This window comes from Cariama cristata, unplaced genomic scaffold (assembly GCF_000690535.1).
Source record: "Cariama cristata isolate BGI_N322 unplaced genomic scaffold, ASM69053v1 scaffold810, whole genome shotgun sequence".
Taxonomy (NCBI): domain Eukaryota; kingdom Metazoa; phylum Chordata; class Aves; order Cariamiformes; family Cariamidae; genus Cariama; species Cariama cristata.
Genome location: NW_009592725.1, coordinates 20927 through 38912, shown reverse-complemented (window position 1 = coordinate 38912; position 17986 = coordinate 20927). Strand labels below are relative to the sequence as shown.

General features: G+C 33.8%; 1 protein-coding gene across 1 annotated transcript in view; it reads right to left on the bottom strand.

Annotated features, from left to right (window-relative positions):
• Positions 1-944: 944 nt before the first annotated feature.
• The window catches only part of LOC104168825 (spermatogenesis-associated protein 17-like), a gene marked incomplete at its 5' end in the record, with an annotated part of 32920 nt that continues 15878 nt past the window's right edge, over positions 945-17986 (bottom strand). Inside the window, one exon of the mRNA XM_009709917.1 lies at positions 945-1122. Coding sequence (XP_009708219.1) covers positions 945-1122 — 178 coding nt within the window. The remainder of the gene's footprint in view (positions 1123-17986) is intronic.

The following is a 17986-nucleotide window of genomic DNA, read 5'->3' as shown; positions in this document are numbered from 1 at the left end:
TGATATCCAGTTAATTAAACTATATTTTTATTTATTAGATAGTTCACAAATGATTCCCAAACAGAGGGAAAGATTAAATGTTCTGTCACTAAGTGTCATGGTATTTTTCCTGCATTCTTTAGGATTAACAGTTTTTACACACAGAGTATAACTAACAACCTATGAAAAGTGAGCACTTAGTTAATACTAGCATACCCTGATTGCACATGAATTCCTTATTCATATGAAGAACAACGAGTCACCAAACATTTATGGACATAAAATCTTTTTCTTTTTTTTTTTTTTCCCACAAAAGTTCACAAAAGATGACTAAAAAAAGGCAAACCCACAAGTTTACCAATCATCTCATCAATTTTGTATAAGATATATCTACTGCCATATTCACCTGTCTGTAAAGAAGCTTGCATAAGAAAGCTTGAAAAAATATACCACTTTTATCAATACAAAACAAATTAATCAGTAAATATTTAAAATTTATGAGGCATTTCTATGTGAAAACAATCATGCTAAATAAGCTGATTCAGGCAGTTCTAAGAAAAGCTTTAGCCAAAAACCTGCATTTACAATCTATCCTAAAAACAAGCAGAACACAGCACCAATCCAAGCATTAGTTCAATTAAAAAAAGGAAAAAAATGAAATCCCTTCTCAGCTTAATAACTTGTTAGTTCTTGACAAGTGCGACAACACAACAATAAGCCAGTCAAAATGAGTTTTTAAAGCGAGGTTATGCCCTTCATGTTGTGTTATCACAGTGGCAGATCAAACTGCTGACTTGGACTCTTTCTGCCAGCACTGCTGATGCTGCCTCTATGAAGCTGCTGTCACGGAATAGTCATGGTACCTGCTCTTGCCTATAGAAATGCACTAAATTGAACTCGAAGTAGTGTCTTTGTGATATCTTTTCAACAAGTCATGTCCCATTCAGCCTGCTAGTTTATCTCTGTCAGGCTGGGGGCCCAAGTGGTTTGCATGAGCTGTCAGGGACAGGTATACCAACCTGTTCAGTGCTAAGGAGGTAATGCATCTTTCGGGCTTGGTATTTCTTTTCCTTTTCTTTCTTTTCTAAGTCTTTCCTTTTCTCTTCATTTTCCTTCATTTCTGTGTACTCTTGGAGTTCAATCCTGTAATAAAATAAGTCTGCTAATTATATTACAACAATGAAAGAGGTGCTAGTGTTTTATTTTACTTTAACCCTTTCTATATCTTCACAGTGTTCTGCTATTATGTATTAGCAGTGTACCCACACCACTGGAATGCAAAATTACTGTTCATTCAGATCCACAGCAGCAGGATTCTACATGGATATAACTGAAGAAATAGGCTTAAAATGATAAAAACTATAAACAGTATATTAGTTCATATTGCTTACTCTTTTGAAGAATATGTCAACCTAAGTATTTTTGTAGCTTGATAAAATAGCACTCATAGATGTCCTTTTTTTTTGTCTTTTAGAATCAATTTTAGTTTGAATTTCCCTAAGCAGAAGTTATTATAATTTAGTGATTTTCCTTTAAATGGTTTCAAAATATAAGTTGTCCACTTATGTTTCAGCTGGTGCCTTGCAACACCTCCTTCTGATCTGCAAACAGGGGAGATCTTATGGAATGTGAGAGGATAGTAGACACAGGATGAGAGTCGACATTCACTCCTAGATCCTTGAGCCTTTTGTAAAGTTGAGAATGTAGGCATAGAGAAGAACTGCATCTAAACCCTTTATGCATGCAATGTCCTTAAGAGGATTTTCCATAGCATTAGGCTTCTTGCACAGGTCACTTTCTACTCTGATATGACAGCAATAGTACAGGCCACCACAACAAACAAGAACGTAACTACCTCATGAGTCACTGCATGACAGAGGTTTGCAAATACACAGTGTCATCTAAATGGGTGAGTCACTGTATTCAATAGGTCATAGAAAATTGTTCATAAAAGAAATAAGGAACGGTACCTAATACCAGCTCTCAAAGAATGAAGAAAACTTATTATTTTAACTGAATGTTTAGAGGAAAACTTTAACAGAAAATGGGCGTAGATTTCCTCCTTAGTGTTTTTTTTTCATAGAGCCAGGCTTGCCATAAGTTATGCAAGCAATAGAGTGAATTAATGTTCTATAAGAAACAAACTTCTGTGCTATTGTGCACAGTGCACATGTATGGATTTTTTTTTTGACCCAGTTAAAAAAGGTTAGTTTGATTAACATTTTTTATTTTTGTTATTAAGAAATGGCTAGTTCAAATTAACCTGTGTGCCAAAGACACCAAGCATATTCAGTCAGGCATTTAGATTGTTTAAAAGTTAATTAAGTGAGTAAATTCTAGTCTGCTTTTTTTTAAGCATGTGTGTATATGATAAAACAAAAAGCAAAGAAAGATTTACTATTCACATATCTGGATAATTCAAATGTTCCAGCAAAAGAGATTATTTAGAGAGGTCCACATTAACAGTCACAGTTATTTCAAAGAGTACCAAATAAGACACTTTATGACAAGGATCAAATCCTGTCAAAATATGCACATGAGTAAGTTTGCTGATATGAATAGTCCCATGGGAAAGTCATATTGCTCCTGAAAGTGTTTTTAAGATTGTGACTCAGATTTATTCTTAATATTTTAATTATCATATTGTTACGTTAGTTCTTCAAAATATGTGAAAGAGCAGTAATTGCTTTATAAATACAAACACTATGAAATCACATTCTTAAATACAAGTTGCAATGTATAATTTTTATTTGTTTCCTGCTATCTTTCAAGTTTTTATCAACCAAAATAAGTAAAATATTAAGCGATTAAACATGTTTTACTTCAAATGTAAAAGAAAAAATAGAGTGAAAAGGAAATTAAAGATCAGAAAAGATGTATAGGTCTGTTTCAATCTCTGGAAATATTTTTTGTTGCAGTTTACTGTTAAGGGCTGTTAATACAATATTTCATACAAGGTTACTTATGAAGCACACTGACGTTTAAAAATCACCATGCTATGCTTTTGCAGCAGTGTAATTTTTTTCCAACATAAGATTAAATTGCAAAATAAATGAATTACTTAGAGTGGCATGGCCCCCATTTTGCCGCCCTTCTCTTGAAAATTGCTTATTAATATGAAAAAAGGAGTTGGAAAATAGCCTGTTTTACTTTATGCATAGCATTTTGGGGCCTCAAAGCCTGCAGAGCCGGACTAGCTGCACATTTTAGATTGTGTTGGCAAGCAGGGACAATGACCTTTCTGACCTGCATCTCAAGGCTATTATTAATCGCTAAGTAACCTGGTAAAGCCAAACAAATTTGTTTCCATTGAAAGGATCTCTATCTGTGTCTGAGAATTTGTGCTGTACCAAACAAACCTCATTAACTGTGTCCATTTTTGACAAAGAACTAGGAGTTGGAGAGATTGGCGACCTTTCTTTGTCCTTAAGGTACAGATTTCAGAGTCACTGCATGTAGGTACATAAGCATTTTTACTTGGAAACTCTTTATTCTATATCAATCAATCATAAATGAATAAATAGACAATGCATATACCATCAACTTTGTTCTTTTATTTTATGCCACTTTATCTTCAATATCAGAGTGTATGATCCATGTTTTACATATTTAATATTTTTCCTGTTTCTTTTTGATTATCGAGTCCTCTATTCAGCTTTAGTACTGCTATCTATAACTGATGAAATGTCTATCAACATATTACTACAGTTTATTCAGGTTCTTATATACTCCTGTACTTCTTCCCAACAGTGGATATGGAAGCTTTGTTACTTAGAACATAACTAGTGATGGAAACTCCGAAATAATGATAAAAATATAAATTTGTATTATAGATGTAATGATAATAGGATGCAAACTGTTTCCCATTGTCATTAATCTGAATTTACCAGATCGCTTTGAATGGATGATTAATAATCATTATTTGCTGAAATTAAATGAAGTCTAAAATACTTCTTGATGTTCAATGTAATTCATGATCTTTTTAGACAGTACTATGATCCAAATCATCATGATCGTTCCTGATTATCACACGTCCTCACTAATGCTGTACCATAATCCTTTTAAAAGCTTGAGTTTTTTTAAGCAGTTACAAATAATTTTGAACATACTTTTGCAGCCTATACTTTTTGTCAGTTGTGCTAAAATATTTCTATTGTGCATTATACTGCTCTGAACAGTTGTACAGAACATGCAGACAATTCTGTCTCAGGGATAATAGCTCCCAAGATGATCCTCTCCTGAGTGGTAGTACAAAATAAGGGGTATGCAGTAGTCCAAACATTGCTTGACTGGAAAGCATAGATGTTTTAGCATAAATACAGATTTATTCTAAAGCTATTTGAACCTGAAACTTTCATCTCTTATACTATACTTTCAAGAATTTGAATAGGAGCAAAAGCAGAGAATCTAAAAGTAGTTGGATATGAATACACTATTTCACACATTAGTAGATTAATACTAACACTTTATGCATGGTGCAAGGGGTTTCACTGTTGCCATACAGAAAAATATGTATAAGCATAAGTGATACTAAAGACAAATTTATACTTCCAAATACAGTTAGACTTCCAGATAGCTTATGTGTAAATGGGTTCCTTGAGAAGTTTCATGCTTGTGACGTTTTACATGTACGCCTTCCCAGACAAAATAAATCCAAATTCCATTAAAGTCAACTGAAATTTCGTTGAAATTAAATAATCTTTGGATTAAACTATTACACTTACTTCCAGCCTTCTCTTTGTTCATGCATATCTTAGGTTCATCGAGTAATAGTAAGCAATCTTCTCTTGGTGTTATATGATATTATGAGTACTAGCTATGATGCACAATACTCTGTGGACTCTAGATCAAATTTGCTTCAGGATGAACATTTCATGGTTCAGTGTGAAGTGGGAGAATTGAATATGGGCAAATTGGCCTGTGTTTTTAAAGCTTCGTTAAAATTTTGGGAAGAAAAAGAGTTCTGCAATTGCAAAACAAGTTTTAAGTTATTTAATAATCTTGTTCTATTTTTATAAATGATACGTTGCATGGCTCATAGATGGAATAGTACTGCTTTTTAAACTGTTATATACTGAAAAAACAGGTAATTTTTTAGCACATAATCTTTTCATTATCTTAAAGGATATCTCAGTATATTCACAGCATCTACTGCATCTTCATACAAACCCAGCTTCCCATACAAGCTTAGTTCATTCAGAGTTTCTCCCACATCTCTCCGTATTTTGGAATATCTTTGTAGAGGAAATATGTGTAAGTTTTGACAAATGTAGTGTCTTATCATGACGTGAAAACTGTTCAACAAATTGGAAGAATATCAATGTTTATTAGTGCAACTTTAGGATGCATTCTTTCGTTAAAAAAGTGAATATACAGGGTAACACAAAGTGTGTTTTCCTTGTCATAGGGAATGTTTCGTGTAATTGAAAATAGGCATAGGGTTATCAACATATGTGCTCAAAGCCCACAATTAAAAATTATCTTGTGTAACAAATCTGTGGAGTAGTTATTGATCATTTTTTAATGATAAAATTATTTGCTTTATATAGTTTGAAAATAAAACATTTTCATATGACAAGGTAACTTATTGTTATTCTGATACTTCATTATGCAGTAGGCAGTGGTGTTGGTTCCAGCTATGAGATGCAAATTCGGTTGACAGTGCTCCTGCTGTCTGTATAAAGGTTAAAAATACATATATAATATTGTTCCTGACACTTTTGGAAAGGTCTCCAAGTGATGATTTCAGCAATATACAGATTTTAATAATTCTGCATAGAACTGCATCATTTTACAAATTCACACTGACCTAGTTATCAAACTATTGCATTCTGTTTGCCTTTTCACTGGCATTCTGTGGTCCCTTGACCAGATAACCATACAATTATAATATTAACTAAAGTAAAGGGCATCTGAGAAAATCAGACCCCAAATCATAAAATTCCTGAAACATAGGCAGTAGGCAACCTTAGCATAAAAGGAGATAACCTAAATCGATTTTACCTTCCTGACTATATATCATCCTCCCTGCTCAAATACAGAATATGGAAATGAAAATTAAATCAGTGGGACAATATTTTTGGTACACGACTCCATGCCACTTGATTTCACGTTATGTTGGTGTAGGTGAGAATGGAATATGACCTGCCATGATAATGTCATTTGACTTAATCTATTGTATTTGGGAAAAATTAAATACATGTATAGACTAGCCTAGAAAGCAAAAATAGTTTAGAGCGCTCTGTACTTTAAAGTCAAAGTTTTAACAGAACACACATACTACATACTTATGTTAGGTATGTACAATCAGACAGCTTGATCATCCTCAAACTTTTTCTGACTTTTTGAATGAACTGTTCAGATTTACTGAGCAGAATAAAGCCACTCTTTAACCCCCTTATTCCTCTCTACCATGATGTATATTCCTGTGTGTATCCTGACAGAATCCCTTGATCAAAACGTTTTCTCAAGTTGCAGTGAAACAGATGCTCAAAGAGGCAGTCAGTTATTAGTGGTATGAAGTGTCTTACTGCCTAGGAGACCTACCAAAAATGGGTGTCCAAAATTCTTGCTAATTTTAAATGCGAATGTTTACATCAATCCATTTGACAGCTTCATCATGACACTGTCTTCAAAATCTGGAGGAATGGTACTGCGCTGTCATTGCAGTTCAGTGAACAGGAAACTAATATGACTCCTTAGTATGAAAAAAATTAAAATAAAACTAATGTGTAGGTACACAAAAGCACCCTATAGTTTCTATTAACATTAATTTTACAGAAAGAAATTCATAACACCTTAAATTCTCATTATAATTTGTGCATAGTAGAACACACTCTGCCCATCTTTCCTTAATCGCGTAGTGTACACTGCCAATGGAATTAAGTGACATACCAGTTCAACTGTCAGGGTCCACAATGTGATCAATACACTATGTAGGAAATGTGATGAACATAGCGGTGAAGGGCACACAGTGAATGAATACCTTGTGCAGATCAGGAGATCAGGACACAGCATGTACCAGACGATAGGGAAGAACAGACTGATGTATCCTTCTTACCCTTCCAATTTCCACTGCTGCACAGTTACTCAAGAGAGTGCAACAACTTTTCAAAATACTGATTGCAGAGCCAGTTTAAAACTAAGAAGGGAGTGTTTTCCCTAATCCATTATACAAAGTCTTCTAATCAAGGTTTCAATAATAACTCATACAGAATTTTTCCTCACACCTATTTAAAATGTACATTTTGGTAATACATAATCTTTTCAAATTATTCCATTTTCTGGAAACATGCAAACTTAACAGTCCAAATGTTTTTTCCTTGTGTATATAAGCTGAATTTACTTCATACTCATTGGCAGCACAAAATGTTGTGAAGTTAAAAAGAATTTTTGCAAAAGGTATGATTTAAATGATGATTCTTTGTTAGTTTAACTATTTTAATTTAATTAAACTGTAAAACCCATCCGTTATGGATGTGGCATAAGAGTAACTACAACACTGAAGCTTCTATTGGATGAGGAACTGGATCCAAGAATACTGGTTCAACTTTATTTACCCTGAAGTCTATACTAATATAGCTAACCATGACAGGAAAAATATTTTCACTCCATGTCTGTTTGCTATTGACCCCTTCATGGAAAATCAGCCTGATTGATTAACTTAAACAGTGAAGTTAATATTTGGGGGTAACAAAGCTGATCTGGCCCAAAATGGATAACAGAGCCCTAACACAAGTTATTCTGACAGCAGTTTCGCAGCAGTGGTCATTTCTAGCACAGTGTCAGAGCTAAGCTACTAAGAGAGCAGTCATGTTCTTAATTTTTCCAGCAACATATAAAAGAGGATGTCTAACCACAGCCAAATATCATTGAAAGTTTTCTAGTGAATGTCATGTGAAAGTATCTGTTATCTTTTGGCACTGCAATTCCCAGAAGACTATATGTGCTACCATCTGCGCAGTAATAACTAGAGGAAAGCACATTGCTGTGTTTTGCTACAGTTAAGCTGTTCCCAGTACTAGAATGAACTCATTTAAGCTAACTGTTATCTCTCTGCTGCAGTGCAGGACAATGTAGACATATCTGTATTCCTTTTACTTTAATACATGGTACTTGGCAACATTTACAATATTCAACATTATGTGATCTAGAAAGCAAATATGACGCTGTAACTTCTAAAGGTCATCAGCTAAGTTCATTTTCTTTCTCAGGGTATTATGAAACAATTTGACTGAGGTCTCTGCCTCACATTTTTCACTTGCTTTCATATAAAAGTCTACATATGTTTGCAAATAAAATGTTACACTTTGTTCACATTAAACAGGTTTTACAATGGCAAGGCAGGGAGAGCTTTTATGTGTTGAACCTTTACATATAGCAGAGCAGTAATGCCAAATCTCACAACTTCATAGTGATTTTCACAGTACCTGATGGTTTTCTCAAGTTCCATATTCATGGAACAATGTTACCACTTGGGCATCCATGATGTCATTTTTAACGAAGCATAAAACATTATGAAAGATACAGCAAATTAGTATTTTTTTATATAGCAAATGCAATTATTTTGGGAGAGATCTGACACATTTTTTAAATACTGCAGTGCTATTTGTAAGTATGTGATTTCGCAGCAATGGCTAATTACCAAACGGAAATTATCAACTAGATCCCAATTTTCAGAGTGCTAGGAAACGTTATCTCTTAGTGTCTTCAAAACTTTGAAGTAATCAACACCCAAAAGAGTCAGGCATCTTTTAGTATGGTATCCAAGAAATTACCTTCAGAACTAAAGTCTATTCTCTGAAATGCGGGTTCTACCATATAAACCAGACTACATTTAATTATATATTTAGGCATCCAATTATTCATGGCTGAAGAGTACACTCAACATTTGTTGAGTTCTATTGTCTATACCTTTGTTGTCTAAACCTATTTGTTTGTTCTGTTGTCTATACCTAAGCACATAATTTTCTGATCTGAGTACTAGATCCCTTCATGACTAACTAAACACAATGCTAGATGGTGGTGAGGCCTCCCACCACCAAGTTCAAGCAGGCTAATAAGTGCTGCATCATTTTGAGTGCCATGCAGCTGAAAGATCAAAATAGTTTGTTAGATGAAGCTGTAAACATCTTGCAAACAGCTAGTTAATCTGACAAGAAAAGAATAGCTTACTTGGAGAAAAGAGGTGGAAAATGTTGTCTTTTTTAAATACTTTGTTGTGTTGATTTGGTTTGAAGGCAGTAGGAACTACGAAGTTCAAGGTAAAATACTGGGATTTCGCTTCACTATCAAGGATAAACAACTTAATTGATTCATGTAATTATCCCTACAAGGTGAAGAGTTTGAAGAATTTGAAAGGGGAATGATAGTAAGTAAAAGTTTCCCACAGCTTAGAAAAAATCATGCTCACATTACGAGGAACTATGGCTTTTAAAGGGAGTGTTCTGAGTAGCATTCATAATGATGAAAAAGCTCTTTTATGATACTGTGATGACAAGGTATATAAATTAATGCACAAGCTGACAATACATCAGAAAAATATTATTTTTTTAATTTCCTATACTCTGATGCTGATAGTATTTTAAAGGACATTTGAAAGCCTGATCAAAAATGTCACAGAAATTATTTTAGGCAGAGAGACAACATCTTGCAATGACCTCCATTGTTAATGTTTAGCACAAAGAATACTAAAAAGTGGCTAGATTAACATATGGATTCCGAATATTAAAGGAGTTTTCAGTCTAGTAGAGGAGGATATAAGAAGAAGAAATGGTTCAAATGTAAAATGAAAATATTTCAATGGGGAAATATGGGACATAATTTGAACACCAAAGATAATTAACTCCTAGAGTAGAATAAAAAGGATATTTTCTATCTTTTGATATTCTTAAATCAAGACTACATTGTTCAGACAAAGATTAATAGGCTTTTTATGGATATTGTCATAAATTTGTTACTGATAGATATCATACTGATGATACATCTGAAGTTAGATTAGAGCATCTGATTCAGAATAACATTATTTTGAGCATCACTAGAACAAAAAAAAAAACCACTTTTTTTGTTGTTTCTCATCACAGTTCCAGACTGTAAAAATAGAAGACAATTAGTTTTTCCATTTTCTCCTCTGAGTGAGTACTTAAAAGAGCCAGCTCTTGTTAGATAACAGAAGGATCTATTTATAATGATCTAGAAAATCCAAAAAATATTAAACAAGACTAGTAATTTTTTTAAATCTTTTTTTTTTCCATTTCACATATTCTTCTTTTAAAACAACAACAAAAAAGTGAGTATGAGAGACTGTATACTGCTTGCATCTTGCACAATTCTATGCAATCCCTATTTATGGAATATTATAGTATATACCAATATAAAGGGAAGGACCATAATTTTCCACCATAAAAAAATCTGAAATATCAAAGAAAGATCAATAACCCTTCACATCCTCAGCCAAAAATCAGATCATGAACTTGCAAAAATGCAATGCACAGATGCCACACTTCTAATAATAAAACACAACTGTGATGCGGCTCTTTTAAAAGGTCTTCACCACAGTAGTCTTTGTTTCTTGCACATAAATGGCAAATGAGGAAGGCCGTGTAGCCTCAAAAGCCTTCCATTAGGTAACACGGTGCTGAACACCTTACTTAGTTCAGACTTCCTTAATATTCCTGCTATCTCTGAGCATTTTTTTAAATTGTGAGGTATACTACTTATTTAATAAGGAGTTATGAAGTACGTGAGCAGCTAATGGCAATTTTCTAGTTCCACTCAGACACAGTATTTTACATTATGATAAAAATAAACTTGTGTTAAATCAAATGGACTGTTGTGTGTTAATTAAAAAAGAAATGACACATGTCTTTTGATTTTCTTTTGTTTCTTTGGAGAGCTCAAAAATAAGCTACATTCCAGCACGTTCTGGAAAAGCTACGTGTGTAAATTAAGAATTCGCTGATGTGTCTGTAGGTACACTCCCACAAGAGCTGGAATATTTGGAAAGCATAGAGAAAGCTTAGTTACATAATCATTTGTATACAAATTGCTTTTATAAATAAAAGAAATATCTAATTTTCTAATGTAACACATAAATTCATGCATTTAAATTTTATGCTTCATTATTAAACTGAAAATTGCACACCAAAAAGAACCATCACCTTGTTTTAATGACAAAAGAACTGCTTTAAGTGAGGTGAGTAAATGGCACATAAAATTTGTCATGCTTCTAATGACCTAAACAGCTGAAATGACTAGTTCTCCAGAAGGTACATGAAAAACATTTATATACTTTTTCATGAGTCTTCAGTCTTTAAGTGGTAGAGCTCTTCCCTGATAACCTAGTATACCCTGTATATAGATGGCCTGTCATGTCTCTACAATTAGATAAAACCAGAACTCCTATAATTTAATCAGTTACAACCTGAAAATTATATTTTGAAAATCAAGTTTATTAATATGTAATCTTTAGGTAATCATATTTATCCTCCTAATTTACACAATATTTATGATACTCTACTTGTCCTTGAAATAGGGAACAGGGACACCACACTATGAAAAAGTGGCCTAGCTGCTGGAGTTCATAAATTTTGTTCAGCTTTGGATGAGTTCAAAGAATTGCCATGTAAGAAAAGCCTTACAGAGGGAATTTATCTGATTATGGCAGTAATAATTACCCAGCTGTTTATTGCAGATAGAGAAATAATTCATGTAGGCAATAGGCCGTGGTGGCAATGACACTCCGCATTTAGTAAATATGCAAACTGTTCACTTCTAATTAACCAAGCTAGAGGATGCCCTTATTAAATGTACAAACTAAAAGTGCCTTCCTGACAAGTGATGAATTGTTACATTGCACAAACTCTTGCCACAGAATTACTGGAGTGAACTTGGGGCTTAACTTCATTAAGAGATCTTGTGGGATAGTTAAATGAGGATGGACAGCATAACAAGACCTACCTGACAGTCAATGATATGTTAGAGCTTAATGAAACTGTACCTCTTCCCTTTTCTACTTATTTTACAGTGAAGAACCTACTTCAGACAAAATATAAGACTGTGAAGTCTGTCTATATAAGACAATACAAAATGCAAAGATTAGTCAGTCATTGTCCACAGAAAATGTTTTATGAGCTGTCAGTAATTCAAACAGACCTATTTCAAAAAAAAAAAATCTATCCAGGCACTACAGTGGCTTCAAAGTTCACAGGTATAAAACTATTGTTATCCTACAATACTATGTGGTTACACCTGTTTTATTCTACCCCCACCAAAAGTAATCAGCTACACCACAGAATATTTGGTCCAGTGAGTGAATGCAAGGATCTCAAATTTCTTCCTATACATGCACATTAAAAATTTTCCTATAGATACAAATCAAATAAAGCTTGGTTTAATTTGTTACTCCTAATGACGTGCCCAGTGTCATACAAAAATACATGACCAAATACAGTCTTCATATTTTTAAAGACCACAATCTAACTAGTTACTTATCTTACTTATGTTATTCATGTTTATCTGCAAAACTTGATCTAGATTACACAGAACTGGCTAAAAGCATGGTAAGGCTGCTTTCACCACTTGCTTAAGAGAGCTATGAATAGAATAAGGCACATGAGGTACATCTAGCTGAATCTGCATTGGAAATTCAGCTTACTGTATAATCATGATGGTTCCTATCTTAACCTCAATGCATTCAGAAAGTGCTTTCCTACAGAGTTAAAACAGGGTCTTGCCTGTGCTATAGCTTTAGCCAGTTCATTTCAATTCCATAATCAAACTAGAAAGACAAGAAGTCCATTTAAAAAGTCTTGTTTTGCAAAATGCATTATGAAAAGCCTATAGGTATATAAGCATATACGCTGTATAAAAGCATCTATGTAAATGAAACTGTGTTAATATGCATAAAGGTAGGCAAAGAGAAGACCTAAAGGCGGACTGACTTGTCAAAGAGTTTATTTATGCTCAGAATCTGTGAAGAAAGTTGGATTTATGAACAACGTGTTTAAGAAGGAACAACCATGACAAAATACATAACTGCAGAGAATATTTTAACCAGATGCAAGTCTCTTTAAAATGTATTATTTTAAAGTTTTTTCTCTGATCTAACTCTCGCTTAGGTTAATATGAGCATCTTAATATTCCTGAATGGAAACTAGGACAAATCACAGAGAAGAATAAAATAACTCATGTTTTATATCTTATTCGTCCTAACAACATCGGGTTTGTAACTATGGAAGCACTCTGGGATCCTTACAGTTCTATGTTTCCTACAAGATCTAACAGTTATACCTAAAATCCTCTGGAAAAGGCATAAAATTATGTGCCCTACCACTCAAAATGAATATTTAAATAAAAGAAATTATATTTGGCACTTGTCTTTATTTCTATGGCTCCCAAAGAAAGCTGACAGGATAAGTTTACATTCAGAAAATTCTAATTACAGGTAAATAAGTTAAAAAGCGTAATGTATTTCCTCTAGATATCTTTGAAGACAAGGAAAAGAAGATGGGTTGAAGATAAATTAGTTAATTAAACATCAAGTGAAAGACAACATTGCAAAAATGAGTTTTTTATTGTTGCAAGAATTCCAAGGAGCTGTCTGAAAGCTTCGGCACTAATTGAAAACGGACTAGAGAATCAATTGCTTCTGCAGTCAATGAGGAGGAACATTTTAATTGAATTATAAGACAATATATACATTCTTCAAAATACTTTGACACTTGAGAAAATGGCCAGCGCCTGGACTTATCTTTATCAGAAAGGAACAGACAGATGGAGGCTGAGCAAGTTCTCCTCATATTACTATGACAACAGATGATTTATTTCAAGCCCACTTCATGTAAAATAGCAACACCTTAAAGTTTTAAGAAGAAAAGTCCTCGCCATGTTAAAAGTAAATAGACCTTAGTAATGCTCTAATAATCAAGAATCAGCAAGATACTCTTACTTTTTTCAGTACTACATGCTCAGGCATATTTGCAGAAAAGATAAATATTGAATCAGATCACCAGCAACATGTAACAGTACTGTATTTCACTGCACAAAGGATTTGTGAATATACATATTGCCAAGGAAGTGATTTTTTTATCACTTTGCATTATCTGTTTCCCCGACATTTCTTGAAGACCAAAAAGCTTTAATGATGACAGTGATACTAAATCCACTGATAGAACAGCTAGTCAAACTTGCATGAAAGTCACACACTTCAGGGTCACTCTCAAAGATTTTTCACTACTAAAGCCAACAACAATGGAAAGGAGAATTTGGTGCCAATCCTCTAAGTGTGTGAAATTCACAGTTTATAATCATAACACTGTTTACATACACTATGATGCTTGCTAAAGCTGGACTCTGGTCTTAATTTGCTACCTTTAAGCCAGTGTTTACTCAATAGCCAAGAAAGCTAAACTACCTGTCTTGATTACACAAGAATCCTAATGCCAGTACATTGCCACTTTTTTTTAGTTTTCTCATACTGCTATCTTACTGAGTTCTGTGCCTAGGGAAAAATTTAAATGGTGCCATTCATCAGTAAATGGAACACTACATCCCAAAATCTTATCTCTAGTTGCACACCTGACATGTAGCAAAGTTGCTTTACTGTAGTTTAAAGGCCAGTGCACAGATAACCTTAGTCAAAGAACTGCAAGTTAATCACACTGTTGGGCAAGTGACATCTTCCATAAATTCTTCTGATATAATGGCACCAGCATGCTAATTTATGTGAAGTGATGTCCATTTGCTTATCACAGATTTGAAACTGTTTCACATAAAACAAAATTCTAATGCATCATATGGAGTTATAGCCTATGCTAATTGTTTTTGGCATATTTCCCCTTGTAATCATTTTGCCAGCTCTACGAGATGTTAAATGCAGCTTTAAGAATGTTTCAAAACAAGGTGTTTTGCCTTAGAACTAAATACACTAACTTCACTGAGAAGGAATGGAATTTATTTTAATGCATGTGTTTAGACATGCAACTGCCCACCTAATCCATATTCAGATAGAATACAGTATGCATTGGTATTTATTTAAATACAAATGGATACTGTAGATAAAGATCATTACTAAAATCTAAATAGTAAAATTTTGTAAAATAAATATTTAAGAACAGGCTTGCTACTTTAGAACTTTCCTGCTTTAGAACTTTCCTACTTTAGGTTTAGAACTTCCTAAATATTGCAGGAAAAACAGAATTCAGGAGTAATGAACCCATTTCACCATTACACTGAGGCTAAACTGTGTAAATGTCAAGAAAAATCTGAGTATGTCTTTATGTAGACAGAGTGCAGGGTTCAAATTCATTCTGTTGCCATCTGTCAAGCGATTCTTTGAATCACTTCTCAACTTAACTACTAGGGACTTTACTGGGGACAGCAGCAGCCATCACACCTAAAGGTTCAGTAGCAGCAGGAAGTAATGGGAATGCTGGAGGAAAACCCACACACTCTTTAGCCAGTCTGGGAGCTAAAGCAGACAATTATTTCCAATTCATACAAAAACAGTGCCTTAAGTTAGGATAAGCAGTTTGTTAAGTGAGTGGAAACTCACACATAATATGACTATTATTATTTAATTATATTTTAGGTCAATTTCTGTTAAATCAATTTCTGGTAAACTTAATTACATCTCTCTATGGCTTTAAACTGGGGCAGCTTCTATTAAGTTTACTTTCTCCTGGGGTTTTCACAGTAAAGACAAATTATAAAGGTCTGGCTACTAAATGAGGGCAGCTATTAAATAAGGACGGCTTGTATTAAAGCTGAATGGTAAAGATGTGGCTACTAGTTGAGAAACCCCCTTTAGTAAGGCAAACGTCTTGTATTTTAAAAAAAATAGGGTGCAGGAGGAGAGAGAAGGAAACAAACTTTGTTCAATAACTCTTATAAGATACTTTTATAAGAAACTAACAGAATGTCGAAAGTTTCATGGCAACTTCCTCTGAAGTTTCTCTTAGAAACATGTGAGTGGCAATTTGATACAGGCTCCTCCTTAACGAAAGATGAGAAAATTAAGCACAATCCTTGGTTCTGGAAACCAAGAGGTAAAAATGTATCTCAGAAGGACTTGCAATGTGATTTCAGGCAGTTGTTGATAAACAAAAATTCTGTCAGCATTATTCTAGAAGGTAAGACTGAGAACCATACATAGTAGTTCAGTTTAAAATTACATTGTAATTCCAGAAATAATACAATTTAAGCAAACTTTTGAAATTATAAACTTCTAGTATGTATGTTGTTAGTTTTTTGTTGTTTTTTTCTTTTTCTTTTTCATTTTTTTTTTTCTTTGCTGGGGTGGGGGTAGGTTTACCAGTCTGGAGTTCTTAAAACTAGTCTCTGTTTTACTGTGGTTCTATTGCTATTTGTTGAGAAACTTGGTTCTTTACTAGCACTGACACTGCACTAATACATATATTCTAACAAATATAGCTATAAGACAAATAAGAAAAAATGCATTTCTTCATGTATCATGTTATGTTTTTTTGTGGTGTTCTGGAGATGTGAGACACTCCAAGCTAGCCTAATCTGAGTACACAAGTATATTAATTGCTCTGCCCACCAACATGTAAATTTCCGTAATGCTGATGCTGGAATAAAGCCCAGCATTCCTTCAATTTCAGACAATTCTTACTGTTTTTTACAATGAACAATTGCAATAATTTTATATACACAAAAACGTTTATGAACAATGAGGTTATACTCTTCCATATTTGATGTGACGGCTAATGGAAATATGCAGAGAATCTCTCCTCCAGCTTGTTCAGTATTCCTCGTACGAAACATAGTGGGCCACCTTGGGACCAAAGTAGTTGGCAGCAACTTAGTCCAATGACAGGAAAAATCTGTTTGGCTGAGGGCCTACACCTGATCTTCACTAAACATCTGTTAGATTTCATAAGAAGAATGTTGAAGATAATATACATATTAGTTTTCAAATGTACCTCAGTAAAGAGATTTCTGCAGTGATTCTTGATTGCACTTGAGAACTGATGCATTTTTAAAACTGAAATGATAAAATCCATTTGACCAAATCCACTCAAAAATTCATTTTAACTTTTTTTAACGCAAAAGATGGACTTTTTTAACCTGAAAGACATATATTTCTGTGAACTCCAGAAGACAGAATTTGAATTAGTAGAATATCAATATATTAGTTGCCAGGCAAGAGCTCACACAGACCAACTGTGACATATTTTGATGTACCTGAAGCCATACTGCTCACCTTACCTGTTAAAGAAAAACAGAACAAAAGTATTTCTTGATTAAAATACCTACCCAATGCGTAGGCTTTATGGTTTTTAATGACCTGGAACAAATACTAGGGAATTTGATGAACATGTCAAAGCACTGAAAGACAAATATTTTGTCATCCTCCAAAGTTAGATGTACCCAGCAGACAGCTATTGTGGGTGTATATAAAATGTGGGGGAAATAAAATACAAAATACAAAGTTCCAATCAATCTGTGAGGAATAGCACTTGCTATCTTGTTTTGTTCACACACATCAAAGGTCAATCTAACCGACAAGTTGTGAGCCTTGTTCCAGGTTTAAGCAGAGAATGGAGAAGAGTGATAGAACTATTATGAACAAAGAAGCAGGTTGTGTCTCTGCAGTTCATCCAGTTATACTCATTTTAAACCAGAAAGTTATGGCTTCATTTACTTTCCAAGATTTGGTCTAGTCTTCCTAGGATTCTACCTTTTCAAGAATAGAACATATTTCAAGGATTTTGGAGTAAAAAGGTACAGCTGAAGAGATGACAGAATTTTTAAGTCTGGTTTTGCTGAGTTATGATCTAACTTTCTACATAGAATATGTTCAAATGAATAGTAAAGAGAGAGCAGAGGTAGGTGGTTATCAACATGCTTCATTATGTGTAACAATGTAATGCACAAGTTATAATGCTATGACAAAGAGGATGTAGCATCAGCTATAACTGTGGAAAAATAATATAAATTAATAAGCAGCATCCAAAGAAGTTGGATAATTCTTTTTTTCATAGAT